The 16,574-nt window shown below is 51.7% G+C and overlaps 1 protein-coding gene across 9 annotated transcripts in view; it reads left to right on the forward strand.

Annotated features, from left to right (window-relative positions):
• DNAI1 (dynein axonemal intermediate chain 1) overlaps window positions 1-16,574 on the forward strand; it is a 56,088-nt gene that overhangs the window by 27,876 nt on the left and 11,638 nt on the right. For all 9 annotated transcript variants that reach the window (XR_012495830.1, XR_002137602.2, XR_012495831.1 and 6 more), the window contains 4 exons: window positions 2,915-2,999; window positions 6,228-6,345; window positions 6,580-6,623; window positions 14,621-14,868. Coding sequence is in view for 6 of the 9 variants with exons in the window: in XM_019734484.2 (XP_019590043.2) it covers window positions 2,915-2,999; window positions 6,228-6,345; window positions 6,580-6,623; window positions 14,621-14,868 (495 nt within the window). In the remaining 3 variants the exon portion in view is untranslated. The remainder of the gene's footprint in view (window positions 1-2,914; window positions 3,000-6,227; window positions 6,346-6,579; window positions 6,624-14,620; window positions 14,869-16,574) is intronic.

Here is a 16,574-nt window from a genome sequence, read left to right on the forward strand (position 1 = left end):
TGAGTTCAGCACCTTGGAGAGCTCCCAGGCAGCTCTCAGGGACATGGTTCTGCTCCGCCCCACACCAGAAGCCAGATGTGTCAAAGGAAGTTCTGCTTCCTTTGTCTGAGGTATGCCCACTTCCACTCAATTCCGTGTCCCTGATAAAGTCACATTTTAGGAGAAGTTCGAGGGTTTCCTGCCTTGGCTTAATAAACACTACCCCAATTCAGTTTCCTTCAGTCACAGACAAAGCACTCGGTGATCATCACTGTGCTGGACTGGAACCCTGAGGTAACAGATGAAGGTTCTGCTCTGCGCGTTGCCCTGTCCAGACCCCTGACTTCCCTTGCACCATTCTCTAGAGGTCAGGGGCTTCAGAGGAGTTGTTGGCCTGGGTCAGGGTTCACTGAAGATCCATCAGGGCTTTGGCTATGGGCTCTGTGCTGGGGTCGTTGTTACAGAAACCTTAATTGCAGTCACAAGGACCCAAAAACCAGCAGAAAGATCCCTGTGGCTGAGAATAAAAATTGCCCTTGGGTCTACGCTTTACCAGGGTTGGTGTCTAACACCCTCAGGGAGGCAATGGTATGCACTGGGTTCTTCCAACATGGCTGAGATGGAAGGCTGTGATGAAGGTTGATTCCAGCCCTCTGGACCAAGAAGCTGCAGTGGAGGCAGGACACTGGTGGGTGGGGAATATAACATACTCACCCCCACCACCAGTGAATACTTTAGTGTGCAACCTCTCCCCAAGGGAACTGAGCTCTAACTGGGAATCCCAAGTACTGGGTCAGGCTGTCTGTGGAACAAAGTGGGAGTGGTAATTACGTGCCTGCCCCTTTTCTCAGGCTCAGTGCATGAACAGAGTGACACCCCTTTCTCAGAGACCAGGGTCTGGTTAGGTTGGTATAAAACTCAAGTGTGCAGAAGGGGAGAAAGCAGAATAACTTCATGACACTCTGTAGAAAGGTCTGCAGTGGTAGATTTCTCAGGTTTCTGTTTCATTAATTATTTGGGTGAATGTATAGAAATGAATATAAGCTTGTCTGATCTGAAGGATTAGGACAGGAATAGGGGAAAGGGCTCAGAGGCCACAAGTTTAGTCAGAACCAATAAAAAGCTATGGCCACTCAAGTTGCATAATGTGCAGAACAAGGAAGGCAACAGTCCACCATATTTTCTCCTCAGAGCATATCTGGAGCCCTGAGTCTCTCAGGAACAGGAAAGAGTGGTCAGACTGGAGAGGGACTGGCTCTCTGTATGGGGCTCAGAGGATGGGCTCTGGCACCCATAGACTTGAGTTTACAGCCTGGCTTTGCCACTTATTAACTGGGTTTGTCTAAAACCTGTTTTCCTCATCTGTAAAGACATCCTAATGATACCTACTTTGCCAGATTGTCATGAGAACCCAAGATAATGTATGTATAGCCTCTAATAGTATTTGCTTGGTGCTGATAAATGGTTGGTGCCATGCCATAGCTGATGGAGCTGGGAGGGTTCATCTGAAGAAGTGCTAACTAAGGGAATGAGGCACTGTCCCCCACATCAGAGGAGCTATTACCAGGCACATAATTCTCTGTGGCTGGAAGACAGAGCATTAGGACCATGGGTAAAAGACCCAGGGAAGTAGGTTTCAGCCAACAGGCTAGGCTGTGACACAGAGAGAGTCATTTGCCAGGGAGCTGCTAAAGGGAAAGGATTCTTGCTTTGAATCAGGGAGTAGGGGGAGTAGCTGCTACCAGGTGAACTCTGAGGACTGTGATTGTAAGACTACAATGAATGTCCTTGGTCAGTTTTCTGAGATAAACTTGGAGTCAGTTTGAGATCTGACAAAAGGCTCTCAAAGGGCAGTTGTACATATGTGATTTTATAAGCCCCCACCACACTGGTCTGCATGTTTCTTCTGACACCACCATCACCACCAGGTACTAGGTTATTAATACCATGTGCATTATTACATTTAATCCTGCAATGCCCCTATGACACAGGTGGTATTATCCATCCCCACTGTACCCCAAGTACTCTAAGGCTCAGAGAAGCTAAGTAACTTGCCCAAAGTGGCTGCATGGCTCCTCATCCATGAACTGGGATGGGAATGCAGGTCGGGGTGGCTCCAGAACCCATTCTCTTAACCACTGCCTGACACGGCCACTCCTGGGAAATCTCATCCTCTAGAGCCATGGGTTTGGCCCTCTGGAGCCCCTGGTTCACTCCTGCTATCTGCCCTAAACTAAGGTTTTTCTTGACAGCCCCAAAGTCTTTGCTCCTCTAATGACCTGATAAGTGGTTCACCTCATGGATTTTTGGAATTTCACAGAATGATGATCCTGTTTTTTGGTTCATAATGAGTCATTTTTCTCTGACATGAAACTTCCTGCTTTCTCTTTGGTCTGGGCAGTGGGCAGGGCTGGATCAGGAGTCGGTTCTGCCTTATACTCTCTATGCACACAAGCATGTCTCTTCCCCTGTCTGGAGCTCTGTGTCTTCCTCAACTCTTAACTAAATCTCTGAGGCCTTTAATGGGAATCTTTGGCATTGCCTGAGCTGGTGAAAACTCTCTGTCCCCACCAAAGAAGCCTCCTTCCTGCCCTTGTCTCCTCTCCCTTCCAGTCCCCTTTCTTGGCTCTCTTCAATGCTCTATCTTGTGCTCAAAGATATGCCTTCTCCAGAACAAGCTCTGAATGAAAGGGCTTGAGCCAGGAGTCAAGTAGGACAGTTCAGACGCCTTGTGCCACTTGTGAGCTAGGCATTCCCAGCAGGGGATGATGAGGTGGAGTGGGCCTTGAGGTGTGAGAGATACCTTTACAGATCTATCTGGAGTGGGTGGTATCAGAGAGGGATGGCTGAATCAACTGCAAGCCTGGGCTGTGGCTCAGGGTATGACCTTTTATGTGCTGGCTTATGAGGACCTGTGGCCTCTCTATCTCCACAGAGTGATGATATCACCAAAGTGACCCAAGCTGCTAAAATCGTAGAGCGGATGGTCAACCAGAATACATATGATGACATTGCTCAAGGTAAGATTTGAAGTAAGATTTTGCCTGCATTAAAAATCCCTCGTACAAGGTGACTATTTGAATGCCCCGTGCTAGATGCAAGGGGAGAACAGATTAACCCCTCCTTCCTCTGGATGTCGTGAGGAAGACAAAACTTCCATGGGCCAATCGTGAACAATGGCATAAGAAAAAAAAATGGGTGTAGTGAAGAGATCTGACAATGGAGCAGCAAAAACAACTGCATCTTAGTGATCCAATGTCATCTTCCCAACAATCCTGGAAGGCAGGCAGAGGCAAAATTATTACCCCTGCTTCACACACGAGGAAGCTCAGGCCAAGGCCGTCTGGCTAGGGAAAGGCAAAGAGGGCCCAAATCTAGGTCTTGAGCTTCCTAATTCTCTGCTCTGTTCTCTACTCTGTCCTGCTTGGGGACAATATAAATGCTAGGATGCAGACAAAAAGTAATCTTGGGATCCTCAGGAATGGAGGTAGGGAAATGAGGGTTGAGGGCAGCAGTCAAGGAAGGCTTCAGGGAGGGTTGAGCTACATGCCAAGGGATAAGCAGAGTTTGAGCAGAAGATTAGCTAACGGCTGGATGTTCTGGGCAGGGGACAGCATGAGCAGTGACTGTGGTGAAAATGAATTAGAATGGACTCTGGGGACAAGGAGCAGCAGGCACAATGACCCACAGGGGCTTTGTTGGAAGGTTGTGAGAGTTCAGTCTGGTGAGGTGACCCAAGCCAGTTAATGAAGGGCCTTGAATATCACACAGGGAACCTGAGCTTTCTCTGAAGACAGTTCAAACATACTGTCCACGCAGGGATACAGCCCAATGAGAGCAGGGCTAGAGGAGGATGTGATTCGGCAGAATACAGGGACAGAGGCGAAGAGGAGGTTCAGGTGTGGGGTGGAGTGGGCCTTGCCACACCTTACCCAGACTGCATCCTAGGGGATGGAGGAAAAGGAGCAGTTCTAATAAGGAGGACCAGCATTCCCTGGGAATGGCCTATGTGCCGGGGTGAGAAATTCAGGCTGTATTGTTCACTTGTTCAAAATCACAGCTACTGTGAGGTGAGAGTGGTGCAATCAGGATTCGAACACAGGCCCCTTGGATCCATAGCCTAAACACTGCAACACGATGCTACAGAGCCAATGAGCTGGAATAGACACTTCAAATAAACTTTCAATATGTCAATGCTGGTGATTAATTAGAGGTGAAGAAAGATTGATTCAGAAATGCTAAAATCCTGGGGGCCTGGGAAATTCTGGTGTCTTTGACAGAGCCAAGAGAACGGAATCCTTCCCAGGGCATGAACAGCACATTCCCAAGTGGCTTGTGTTTCCCTAAGAGGTTGTGCATTTATTTGGAGCAGCTGCATCCCCAGAGTTGGCAGCTCCTCGCTGCTGGCTGGTCTCCTTTGCTGACAGCCTAGGGCCCTTCTTGGTGACTTGATGCTCATTGCTCACCCATGGGACATAGAAACCAGGGCTGCCAAGACCAGCAGCCTAAACAAGCCCCCTTGTTATCATTCAGACTGGAAAACGACCTTGAGTGCTTTTCAAAGCTGTCAAAGTACACAGTAGCTCTGAATGAATTTGTCACTCACACAGCTTGGCTTCCTGAAACCCAGCCTCTGCAACCAGCCCCCAAAGGGCGGCAAGCGTGATTAATATCCATGGAGAAATTGGCCTTGTTGAACCTTTTTCATTTATAAGAACACAGTCACATAAAAATGCATTGAACTTTGATTTTTTTTTAATTGCATACTCTTTTCCCTCTGGGAAAGTATAATCATGAAGGAGAAGTGAAAACAGAGAAGTGTTACCAATTAGTCTCTCTGAAATGAGGCCTTTACAAAGACAGCCCGAGCTCAGGGATCTCTGATGTGATCAAGCCCCATGCCTCTGACCGCTCTAATCGTTTTTTGTTCTAAGACATTTTTGAGGTTTGAATGTAATTCCACAAGCTCAAGGTGTGGGACATTGTGAGGCATTGTCCCTGGTCGTGTCCTTGACCGTGTTGGATGAGCGGATTCATTTTCTCCTAGGTTACCCTCAGTTGGAAAGAAGAGTGAGAACCATTCACTTCTGTTGGTTTATTTCATTGCATTCTTTGAACAGTCACTGGGTGTCTGCTCTGTGACTGGCCCTGTGATATGCACTGTGGCTCCAGAGATGAATATCACATGCTTCCTGCTCTCTAGTTGCTGTCAGGTAAAGGAGACAGGCAAAAGGATAAATAGAGGCAACACAAGGTGACAGACGTTTCAGCAGAGGAGAGGCCCAGGGCTGGAAAGGAGGAAAACATGAACTCTGCTCCACAAGAATGTGAAGGCCTCACAGAGGAGGAGCAGGTTGATCTGCGTCTGGAGTGAGTAGGAGTTTGCCAGGAAGACGGAGGAGTAGGACATTTTAGACACTATTTGATATAGACGGTGTGTGAACAGCTGGCCAGAAATGACATGGAAGTAGGGCCAGGAGCCTTGGTTTGACTAGGGAGCCCCAGTGCAAGGGGAGCCATTGAGGGGTTCTCAGTGGGGTGGGGGAGGTAGTATGGTGAGGTGATTTATTTGTTCTCGCTCTGAGCTCTGTAGAACAAGGACGAGAGGACTTACTAGAGATAGGGCCACCCGTCAGGAGAATGGTGTGATGATCCAGGTCACGGCTATTGGGGCCTGAACCTGGGCAGTGGCTATGGGTTTGGAGAGAAGTGAATGGATTAAAAAGATAATCAGAAGGAAAATATGAAAGATGATGGAAAGAGGTCAGTCAAGAGTTACCCAGATTTCTGGTTTAGACAAGTGGAAGGATTGATGGGCCTTCTACCTAAGTTAGAGAAAACAAGGGGCAGGACAGTTTAGGGCAGGAGATGAACTTGAGTTCAGAGAACCCATGAGGGATCCAGGCAGTTTCACTATTGTGCGGCTTGGCAGTAGATATGAAGATGGGCAAACCTGGGATTTTATCCATGCAATGGCTGCTTCATTGTAATTCACCTCCATCAACAACGATGACAGTAATAATAACACACACAGAAAGCTTGCCATGTGCCAGATACTTTTCTAAGTACTTTACATATAGTAACTCAATCCTCACAAGAATCCTTTGAGGTAGGTCCTGTTACTATTCCCACTCTTGAAACATAAAGAGGTTAAGTGTTTGGCCAAGAAGGTACAGACAGAAAGTGGCAGACCTGGGTTTGCCATAAAGTGCCAGTCCCAGGGCTGACTCCACCTATGTGTGTTTAAGATTTTAAGTACTATGAGGACGCTGCTGACGAGTACCGGGACCAGGAGGGTACGCTGCTGCCCCTCTGGAAGTTCCAAAACGACAAAGCCAAGCGCCTGGCCGTCACTGCCCTCTGCTGGTGAGTATCGGCATTGCAGCAAACCCAGAGCCCCTGGGTGCCCACTGGGTGCCAGGCCCTGAGCAGCGCACTTCTACTGACACATAATATTATGGGGGGAAATGGAACTGGGATTTGGGGATCATCCCAGGTCTCTAAACTCAATAGTAGATGTCTGCAGTGTAGATAAGCACCAGTGTTCATGGGAGAGCCAAGTCCCTTTCCTGGGCCAATGGGTTCGCATTTCTTTTGCAGGAATCCAAAGTACAAGGATCTGTTTGCAGTGGGACATGGCTCCTGTAAGTAATCTGGCTCTTCTTTCATTTGTTCACTTAACCAGTAAACAGTAAGTGCCTACTCAGTGCAGAGTTCTTTGCTAAGTGTGAAAGATACAAAGATGACTAAGACATAGTCACCGTCCTCAGAGCTCACAGTGCAATTAGTGCTGTGTGAAGATATATGCCACAATGAGACTCGGAGGACTTATTATGGTGAAGAAAGAAGGAGCGATCACTCTGGCAGAGGGGCCTGCGTATGCAAAGGTCTGGAGACACAAGAGAAATGGCAGGAAATTAAGCTGTGGAGGGGGCCAGGGTCAGCCCCCAAAGGGCTTGATAAGCCATTCCAAGAAGTTTGGCCCTTCTCCTGAAAGCAATCTTCTGACCTTCTCCAGAGGGAAAACTGCTAAAGGAATTTGCGAAGGGCAGGGATACAATCAGTGTAGAGACTGGTGCAGGCACCCTAAGGAGAAATGGCAGGATCGGAACCATGACTATGGAATGGGGATGAGAAGTGGGTTTGAGAAGCTTGCGCAGGGAGGCTGGAGCAGACCTAGGGCGGGATAGAATGGTGGGGGCTGAGGAAGGGGAGTGTTCCTGATCAGGCCGGGAGCAGACCGGGGTGGGGTGGGGGCACGTGTTTGATGTTCCGCTCTATCACTTGGCCTCTGAGCCCTGGGAAACCACTATTGTCCAGGGTGTTCCAGTTCCTGCCAACGCCCTTCCCTCCCCTCCCCTCCCCTCCCCTCCCCTCCCCTCCCCTCCCCTCACAGCAGGAGGTAGCACTGTGGTAACTGTGTGACAATTTGCTTTCCCTTCATGTTCCTGGGTTCCTGCAGAAGCCCCTACCTCCCTCCTGGCCTGGACATTCCCCCTTCCTAACGGGAGAGGGCCCCACACTTCGCGGTAGCCATCGCTCCCCAGGCTAATAGCTTGTTCTCTGGCTGGGAGGATGTTTCTGCAAACAGGAAAACCTTTCCATTCTCCGAGCTGCTGCTGGCTGGCAGGCTGACAAGCTCCTGGTCTCTGCCCCTCAGACGGCCTGGCTGCCCATTCTTTGACCAGGGTGAGGAAGCGGTAGGGAAGGCAAGGAGGAGGTGGTGTTTGTCATTCCCCTTGGGAGGCCTTGGAGCTGCTCCTGGTCTCGTGGTCTGGGCCGCCTCTGAGGATACCCTAAATGCCCGCTTTGTGTCCCTATTTCTAAGGGTGGGCTGCTGCCAAGTGGGAAGCGCCCTCCCCCTCTGGCAGGGAATGAACACATTCCTCCTTCTCTGCTGCAGCTACTGGGCCTGGAACAGGGCCTGGGGGCAGGGCAGGCCCTCCCAAGAGTGGGTGTAGCCTCCGTGCTTTACCCCATCCTGCCTGCGTTGGGCGTCTGGGAGGCTCCCCAGCAGGTGGGAGGAGAAACTGCCTCAGCTCTAGCCCCATCTTCCTCCCACCCGGGGCCAGAAGCCGGGTCAGCTGGTCAGAGTCACATGGAGACTGTGCATGGAGCAGCCTCAGCCAGGAGCAGTGGAGAAAGAAGTAACCCACCCCCTGGGAATAGATGACCTCCAGTCCACCAGGCCCCGCGGCCTCCTTAGGCAGGGAGTCGCCCAGGAAGGGTCTCTTTGTCCTTTGTTGGTCCTTTCAGCCACATCCACATGCCTGGGCGGTGCCAGTGTCAGCTGCAGACCTTCTGGCTGGAGAGTCACTTCCCAGTGGCCTGATCCACCCAGTGGTCTGACCCACCCAGTGGTGGGGCCAGAAGCCTCTCTGAGCCTTGGTTTCCTCATTGGCGACTCGGAGAGGCTGACATCTGCCAGCTCTCCACCCCAGGGCTGCTGTGCGGCACACTTGAAAGAAAAGCAGCAGACGTGTCCTGTGAGCTGTGGGACTACCCATACATAGGACCATCATTGCTGATTTGTCTGTCATTCTTTCTCCTAGCTTTCCTGCAGGACGATCAGGGGACCTAAGCAGAGAGAGAAAGGAGGCTGTGGGGATAGAGGGGGATGAGACAAGGCCCCTACCTACTCTTTGAGAAAGCAGGGTCTGCGCAGCGGTAGTGTTTGCTATTGCTGTCACTGGCGTGGGAGTTGTTGACCAGCTTTCAGACAGGCATCTCTTCTCCAGAGCCCCACATGTCTCAGGACTACTCTGCAGAAGCCTGAGCAGAGCCAGCTGGGCTGGGGCTCAGAGGGCTCCTGCATTCACTCCTACTGTCACCTCTGGGAGTCCCGTACTCTTCAGTGCCCAGGTACCTCCCTGGAAGAAAGAGAGCCACGCTGAGGCAGGTCAACAGTACCCTAGTTACTGGACTGGTCGTTGTGGGGAGCAGGTGGCTCACCAGCATCATCACACTATTTTTGGAAGCTTCCAGATGCCAGCCTTCCATCATCAGACTTTGCCTCCTATGGATAAACACTGGAGTGAGAATTTGGGTTTGTTGTTGGGTTTGACCCTGATGAGCTCAGCCCAGGCCTCCTTTTGCCTGGAATTCCCAGATATATATTCTCTGACCCAACCAAATACGACTTTGACAGGGGTAGTTATATACCTTAAGAAGGATGGGGGCCAATCCCACATTCTAGGGCTAGGGAAGGTTGCCTGGAGCCAGGCCAGGAGCAAGTACATCGGGCAAAGGGAGTCTAGGCAATTGTCTGCAACAGCACAGAAGCATTTGCATCTGCCTCTCTGGGGCTGCTGGGTGCCAGGTGGTGAGCATGCCAGGCTGTGTACGGGGTGCTCAAAGGATAGAGACTGGCTCTACCGTGGGGCCAGGCTCCAGGTTCCCAGCAGAGCGAAGGAAGACGCTGTCAGCAGGTGAAAGCAGATGGAGGATCATTGGAGGGCAGAGGGAGCTAGCTAGTCCAGGAAAGGGGGCAAAGCTGGGAGGCAGTTATGTTGGTCTGCTGCTCTGAAGGGGTCATTTCCAGCTCGTTAGCCTGCTCGTGGCAGGGAAATGGGGAATCCTCGTGGTCTGTCACGCAGGGATAGTGGAACAGATCTTAGAAACTCTGTGTGGTTCTGACTAGCTATCACACAGGAGATGGGAGGAAGCTTCCTGGCTGTCCCTCAACCTACCCTCCCTTTGGGGAGGGCACCCTCAAAAGGAGCCAAAGTCAGGCCCTGAGTCCCAGCACTACACCCATTCCTAACTCGTTCCCACCATATCTGGGCCTGTCCCCGAGCCTGCCCAGGCCAGAGATACACTTGTAGGGATTTAAATCTTTCCATTTATTTGTCAGCTTCACTAATTAAGCAGTGTTAATTTCATTTACTGAAAATGGAAATTCGTCCACCTCATTTCCCCCTCTTCATCCTACACACACAAAATCCATCACTCCTCGGCTGCAGGCTGCGTAAAATTTACAGGACTAATTATATTGTCAGGTCTCTTTGTAAATACAGTCCATAAAGGCCACTGTGCTCACTGGGTGGTAGTGCAAGAGCATTCCTGTTGGTAGTTTAATTACTGGTTAGTTATTTAAGTTCGCAAATGTTTGCCTCATTTTCCCTAAATCAAACTAAATGTCCCGCTTGATGCTTTCTGTCTCCAAGGCCTTGCTCTTACTTCTCACGCTGTTTAAATATGACTTCTAATCGGATGAGTGCTTGGAAAAGCCCAGCTGCCTGGGAGGCTGAGCCCAGCCTGGCACCATGGCCTCGACTCCATGCTGGAGGTTTGGAACCCTCTAGCACTGATCCCCTTTCTTAGGGCAGCCTTGATCTGGTCCCCTGCCCTTGGGGACTGTGAAAATCCTAACCCAAGGGGCATTTCTGTTCCTGGAGTCCAAGATGGCAGGGCTGGGGTGTGGGAAACATTGTCATCAGAAGAGCTAGGGATCATTGCATCCATCTCCCGACTTCCAGAGGGACTGCTTCCAAGTCATCCCAGGAAAAGATACCATCTATGGCGGCATCTCCCTCTGATTCTTAAAAGTAGGGTTTGGGTCAACCTTCCCTGAATGCCTACAAAATTAGTGTCCTATGGCTGCTATAACAAATGACCACAAACATATTGTTTTAAGACAATACAAATGTATTATCTTACAGTTCTAGGGGTCAGAAGTCTAAAATGGGTTTCACTGAACAAGAATCAGGGCTCAGCAGAGTTTCAGTACTTTGGGAGGCTCCAGGGGAACATGTTTTTTGTGGGGTTTTTTTTTTTTCCTTTTCCCACTTCTAGAGGCTGCCCACATCCGGTGGCTTGCGACACCCTTCTAGCCAGCAATTGCATCATTCTGACATCTGCTTCTGTTGTCACATCTCCTTCTCTCTGACTCTCTGCCTCCCTCTCTCCCTTATAAGGACCCCTGGGATTACATTGGATTCACCCACATAATCCAGGATAATCTCCCCATCTCAAGGTCTTTAATTTAATTGCATCTGCCAAATTCCTTTTGCCGTGCAAAGTAACATATTTATGGGTTCTGGGGGTTAGGACACGGACATCTTGGGAGTGACCATTATTCGGCCTACCACAGCCCCCCTCCATGTGCCTGTTGCATGACTTCATAAAGGGAGGCATTAGATAGCTGCTGCCTTAGAGTCAGCCCTGGGCCGGACACATCTGGGGTGCCACCCTGAGAGAGGAGGAGGCCTGCTGTCCGAGGCTGGCTTGGAATCCTTGTTTCTGCAGCTTAACACCTACTTCCCTGTGACCACTGACCTGCCTTTAGCCTGATGCCCAGCGAAAACTCTCCAGAGTGGACCCCCATGATCCAGAGCTGTTATTTGTAGAGCAGGGGTGGAGCTGGGGGCCGGAGGTCCCTGCTGGTGGTTGCCAGTTCAAGAAGACATCCATCCATGTTCCTCCCTGGGCACTACTCTGCCAGGGCCTTCACAAAGGGAGCTGCGGGCAGCGAGAGGTCGGTGGTGGAGTTAAGCTACCCCTCCCCGGAGACCATGTTCTTCAGAGAACTGCCAGATCAGACTCTAGGAGGGGGTTGATTTTCCTCCCCCAGATCTTGTGGCTCATTCATTGAAGGGCAGCCTTAGCGATTATCCAGCCGAGCAGGATTAGCAGGAAGCAACCCTGCCACTGAAGACAGCAAGCCTGTGAGCCACACCAGGCCATGCTCACTGCGTGTTTTGGTGACAGGCTAAGGAAAAAACCTGCTCACAACCACCTGCAATAATGAGCTATAAGTAGAGGAGCTCCTAAAGGTGGGGGTGGGGCGGCACTCACAAAGAAGAGGCTGAATGGTCTGGAAGGCTTCCTGGAGAAGGGCAAAAGTACAAAGTGGAGTAGGGGAGCTAAGGCCAGGCCAGCAGCCCTGTCCCCTCTTAGAGTCTGTTGGGGGCTCCCATCTCTGTCACTGGAGCCACAGAGTTTGTGGGATTCAGGACAAAGTACCCCAGGGCCCAAGGCCCCAGGCTCAACAGGCTTGAGCCTGACGTTATTCTAACCCTCACTGGAAACTGAAGCCCTGTAGGTGACCTTGATGCCACTGTTATAGTGGGACTGGTAGTGACTGGCTGGTGACGTCACACTGGGAATGTTAGAGGGCTGGGAAACTATGTAACAGGACTGCTGGTGGCCTGCTTGGTGATACCCCAGGGGGACCATTGGGGGTCTGAATAGTGATGTCCTTTTAGGATTTTGGGAAGACAAGCTGATAATATCATGCTGGGACAGTTGGAAGTTTGAGCTGGGATGTCACACTGGACATACTGGGAGAGCAAAATAGTGAGGTTTCATAGGAGTCAGGATGAGAATATTATAAAATAAGGAATGGAGAGGAAGCCCCAGTTAAATGGGTTTTCTCTGCTTTCCCAGTGTAGTTTGGCAGCTAGAGCCCTGAATTGGAATTCACAAAACACATAGTCTAGCCATGATTAGAAGCTGTCATCTTTATCACAGGAGGGCTCATTGGGTTGCAAGTAACAGACCACGAGAGCCAGGTTAAGACAGGGAGGCTTACTGTCAGCAAGAATGTAGCCTGGGAACGGAAGCCTCACTGTGATTGGTGGCTGTGTCCCTCTCTCATGAAATCTACGCTTCTCTCTGCCAGAAGTTTCCTCTTACCATGCTTGACTGCCCTGTCCCTTACACGTTCTCTAATCCAGATTCTGGAGGGATTGGGTTGGCTTTGCCAGTAACCAGAGGCGGTATGGTGCCTCCTCTCCCTCCTTTCTCCACCTCCGTGTAAAGACCAGATTAGTGTCGTTTTCCTGAGCAGGGTAAGTTCAGCTATAAACAGGATATTGCATGTGGCAAATACCATGTGATGGGTCTAATGCACCTGCGCACACCATTTCTCCCTTCTAACCTCAGTTTACCCATCTGTAAAATGAGGGGGTCATTAAGTCCAGCTTTTAATCCCATTGGTTGTGTGAGTGGGTCAGAGATATCCTCACTATAGAGTCAATAAGCCAGCCTAGGGTTTCCGATCCTCCTTTCTTGGCTTCGCTGTTCATGAAGGGGGTGCTTGAAGTTTGTCTAGAGCAAGTAGGTCATCACTGCTGTCCCTCAAGGGGCTAGGTCCTGTGCCACAGTCAGAGCAAGTAGGTGCAGTCAGGAGAGCACCTGAGTCCTCGGTCACCCACCTGCGTGCCCACCCACTCACCGTCTGTCAGCCTTGCCCAGCATCAAGGACAAGTTAGACTTCAAGGGCGTCATCACCCTGTGGTCCCCCAGCAAGCGCTTGCCTCATCCCGCTGCAGGGTCTGGCTTTCTCATCACACTAGGGGCTGTTGAGGGCAAACCCCGCTCTCGAGTGGAGTGTCTCTGTCCCTGCCAGGGTGCAGCCCAGAGGGAGGCCCAGATCAGGTGCTCAGGATTTGCATGGTGAAAAAGGAGCTCCCAGTGACTGTCACACTGCCTAGTTCAAGCCCTTCATGATCTGGGTGGGAAAGAGACTCCCCTCAGCCACCTGCAGATCTCTCCCTTGGAAAGTCAGGGCTCGCCCTGGAGCCCCACGGCTAAGATGCTGCCAGCTCTCCTTCCCACTCCCACCTCAAGGCTTTGAGATATTGCCAGGCACAGGGTGAGCCAACTTGGTTCAAGGGGATCTGGCAGGCCCCCAGCTCCTTACTTTCTCAAGAGTAGAAGAAGCATTTTCCTTCCTGACCACTATGTGTGTCGGTGGGGGGGTACAGGGGGAAGGCCCTCATCTTAGCTAAAAGGCTGCCTTACCATAGGGCCCCCAAGATGGGAGGCTGTTCTAGCCTTCCACCTCTGCAGGTCTGGCTCCTCTGAGCTTGGGAAGGGTCCTGGGCTGGTGGCAGGAGAGCTGGACTTGAGGGCTGGGACTAGATTCTGTTTCGTGACTGGATTCATTATCAGGACTGGCACCAAGTATGCAGAGAATGAAGGAGTGGGAAGCACTCCCTTGACGTGGGGCAAGCAGAGAGGAGTACCTCTGCCAAGGATCCATTGTTAATCACCAAAAGCTGTGCCCAGGCCAGGAGGATGGCACAGTGGCCTACGGAAGTCTGATTGGCTGGCCTGGGACTTCTTGATCCTGGAAGCTTGCCTAGAGCTAGGGCTCAGGCTGCAACTGGGGACTGAGAGGCCAGAGGTTATGGGAAGATGCCCAGAGGTAGTCAGTTTGGGACTCATATAGATGATTCCATGTTAGTCCAAACTGACCTCCTGTCCTTGGCTGGGGGGGCTGGGAGGCACACAGGCATGCTGCAGGCATCTAAGGATAGCAACCTGCCCCTGGGTGGGGCATGGGAACCCTCTCTGAGGATACTGCTCCCTCCTAAGCCCACACATATTCTGCACTTAGCGACTCCTTTAGCCTGCATCCCCCATTGCTGTACCTTAGGGAGAATAAGAAGAATGACAGTCAGTCCCGCAGATAAGCCTGGTCACCTTTGCTGATTGTTGGATCCTCCCATGAACCCTGACAGGGGGTGGGCTGGGTCTCAGGATCCCATTTCACAGCCGGAGAAGATGAAGCCCACACTGTCTAGCAGAAGCAGAGCAGGGCAGGGCCTGTCCGTCAGGTGGGGCAGGGCCGTGGGGGCTTACCAGCAGGGCGGCTGCATGCTCCAGCCACAGCGGCCCCTCTTCCCCACGGCAGATGATTTCATGAAGCAGAGCCGGGGCGTGCTGCTGCTCTACAGCATGAAGAACCCCAGCTTCCCCGAGTACATCTTCAGCAGCGACAGTGGCATCATGTGTCTCGACATACACGTGGACCACCCCTACCTGGTGGCGGTGGGCCATTACGACGGCAACGTGGCCATTTACAACCTCAAGAAGCCCCACTTCCAGCCTGCCTTCCGCAGCTCAGCCAAGTCTGGGAAGCACACGGATCCTGTGTGGCAGGTCAGCCTCACACCAGGAGGGAAGATGGGGTAGGCATGAGTAGGGTGTGGGCCTGGGAGTCTCTGGAGAAGGGACTTTGGGGAGGAGGGACCACCAGGAAGAGGATGAGGGTGACAGAGATCAGGTTAGAGGCCAAGGAGTTGGGTGTAAGACGGGGCAGAGAAGGGTGGAAGGTGAGAATCAGGAGGTACGAAGGTGCAGTAAGAGCTGGGTATGCTGCCCCCTCAGAAGGTACCATCTGTCTGCTAAGGAGCTCTTAGGTGTGGTGACTAGTGACTCAGAGCCAGTGGCTGGACGCCTCCAGGGCCTGACAGGCCTTTGCTGAGTATGTCAAGGGCTCCAGTTCCCCGTCTGTGAGCTTCCTCAACTCCGCATAGGGCTCTCCTCTGCCATCTGGGCTAGATTTGGGGGGACCTCCAGATGGGTGGGTGCTGCCAGCTGTCTGCCCGCTAGGTGGGACTGTAAGACCTGGTGGGGGAGGTCTGACCTTGAGGCTTCTCTATAGCATCCCTCTTCTCCAGACCGACATAGAATGGGACCATTACCTGGACATCGGCTAGATTACACCCCATCTCCCATCTTTTTGCACTGGGAGTGGACTTCATGGTTTCAGTCTCAACGGGTCTCTTAGCTCTGGCTTTGCAGGCCCTTCCTCACTGCGTTCCAAAGTTCCCCCTCCTTCTGAGGCTGTGTACTCTGACCCTATGGACAGGTCTGGGAGAATCTAAGGATGGATTTCTACCTCTGGGCTCATGAGGCAGTGAGGGGACTCTGTCTTCTCGTCTTTTTCTGCCCCCTGCCCCGACACAGGATGCAGTCAGGCTCTGCACCCCTGCCTCTTCTCGCCCTAAGCTCCCTGAGTCATGTGGACATCTGCCCCAGGTACTGGCTCTCAGCTCCCTGAGCAGGAGGACTGTCCAGGCACAGGGGACATGGTGCTGTCAGCTTCATCCTTTACCCAGAGCTAGGGCAGAGGGAGAGAGGCACCCCTTCCACTAAACACCCTCCCAGATATTCTCTACCAAAGCAGAGGCCAGAGCTTGCAGCCTCAGGAGTTTCTCTCCACTGGAAAACCCACCTTTCAGTTCATTGCCTCCAGGTACATGGAGGTCTCCAGACATGGGAAAGATGTCTGCAGGGATTTTAAAGCCCAGGGAGAAGACAAAGGAGCCTCTTTGACAGGCCTGAACCAGCATCAGCCCTGCCCCTGCTCTGAGTCCAGGGCCAAGCAAGGAGCATCTCTGATTGGTCTGACCACCCTCCTCAAGCCCAGGAGAGGGTGAGGGGACTCGGTCAACCACCTTTCTCTCGTTCTGCTGTGTTCTCTAAATCAAATAGAAATGGGGCATGCAGAACACATTTTCCCTCTCGCTGGGCGGGTGCCAGAGAGACTAGAATCCATCTGCACATGGGGTGGCCTTTTGCTCTCCCAACATCCTGTCAGGAGAACAGGGCTACTGCCTTTGCAAAACTGAAGACTCAGAGTTCTTGGCTGAAATCATGGCTTGGGACATGGGAGAGGCCTGCCTGTCTCTCACTCATTTACTCACTTCCTGTTTCCTCTTTCCCTCTCATTTCCCACCCCCCCTTCATCATTCATCCATCTAATCATCCATTCAGTAACTCTTCCCTGTTTGCTCCTCGGAGAGCTCAGGATGCTTAAGGGCCTGGTCTCTGGAGTTCCCAGTGGGGAGATAACCACAGCC

This window comes from Rhinolophus sinicus, linkage group LG04 (genome assembly GCF_036562045.2).
Source record: "Rhinolophus sinicus isolate RSC01 linkage group LG04, ASM3656204v1, whole genome shotgun sequence".
Classification (NCBI taxonomy): domain Eukaryota; kingdom Metazoa; phylum Chordata; class Mammalia; order Chiroptera; family Rhinolophidae; genus Rhinolophus; species Rhinolophus sinicus.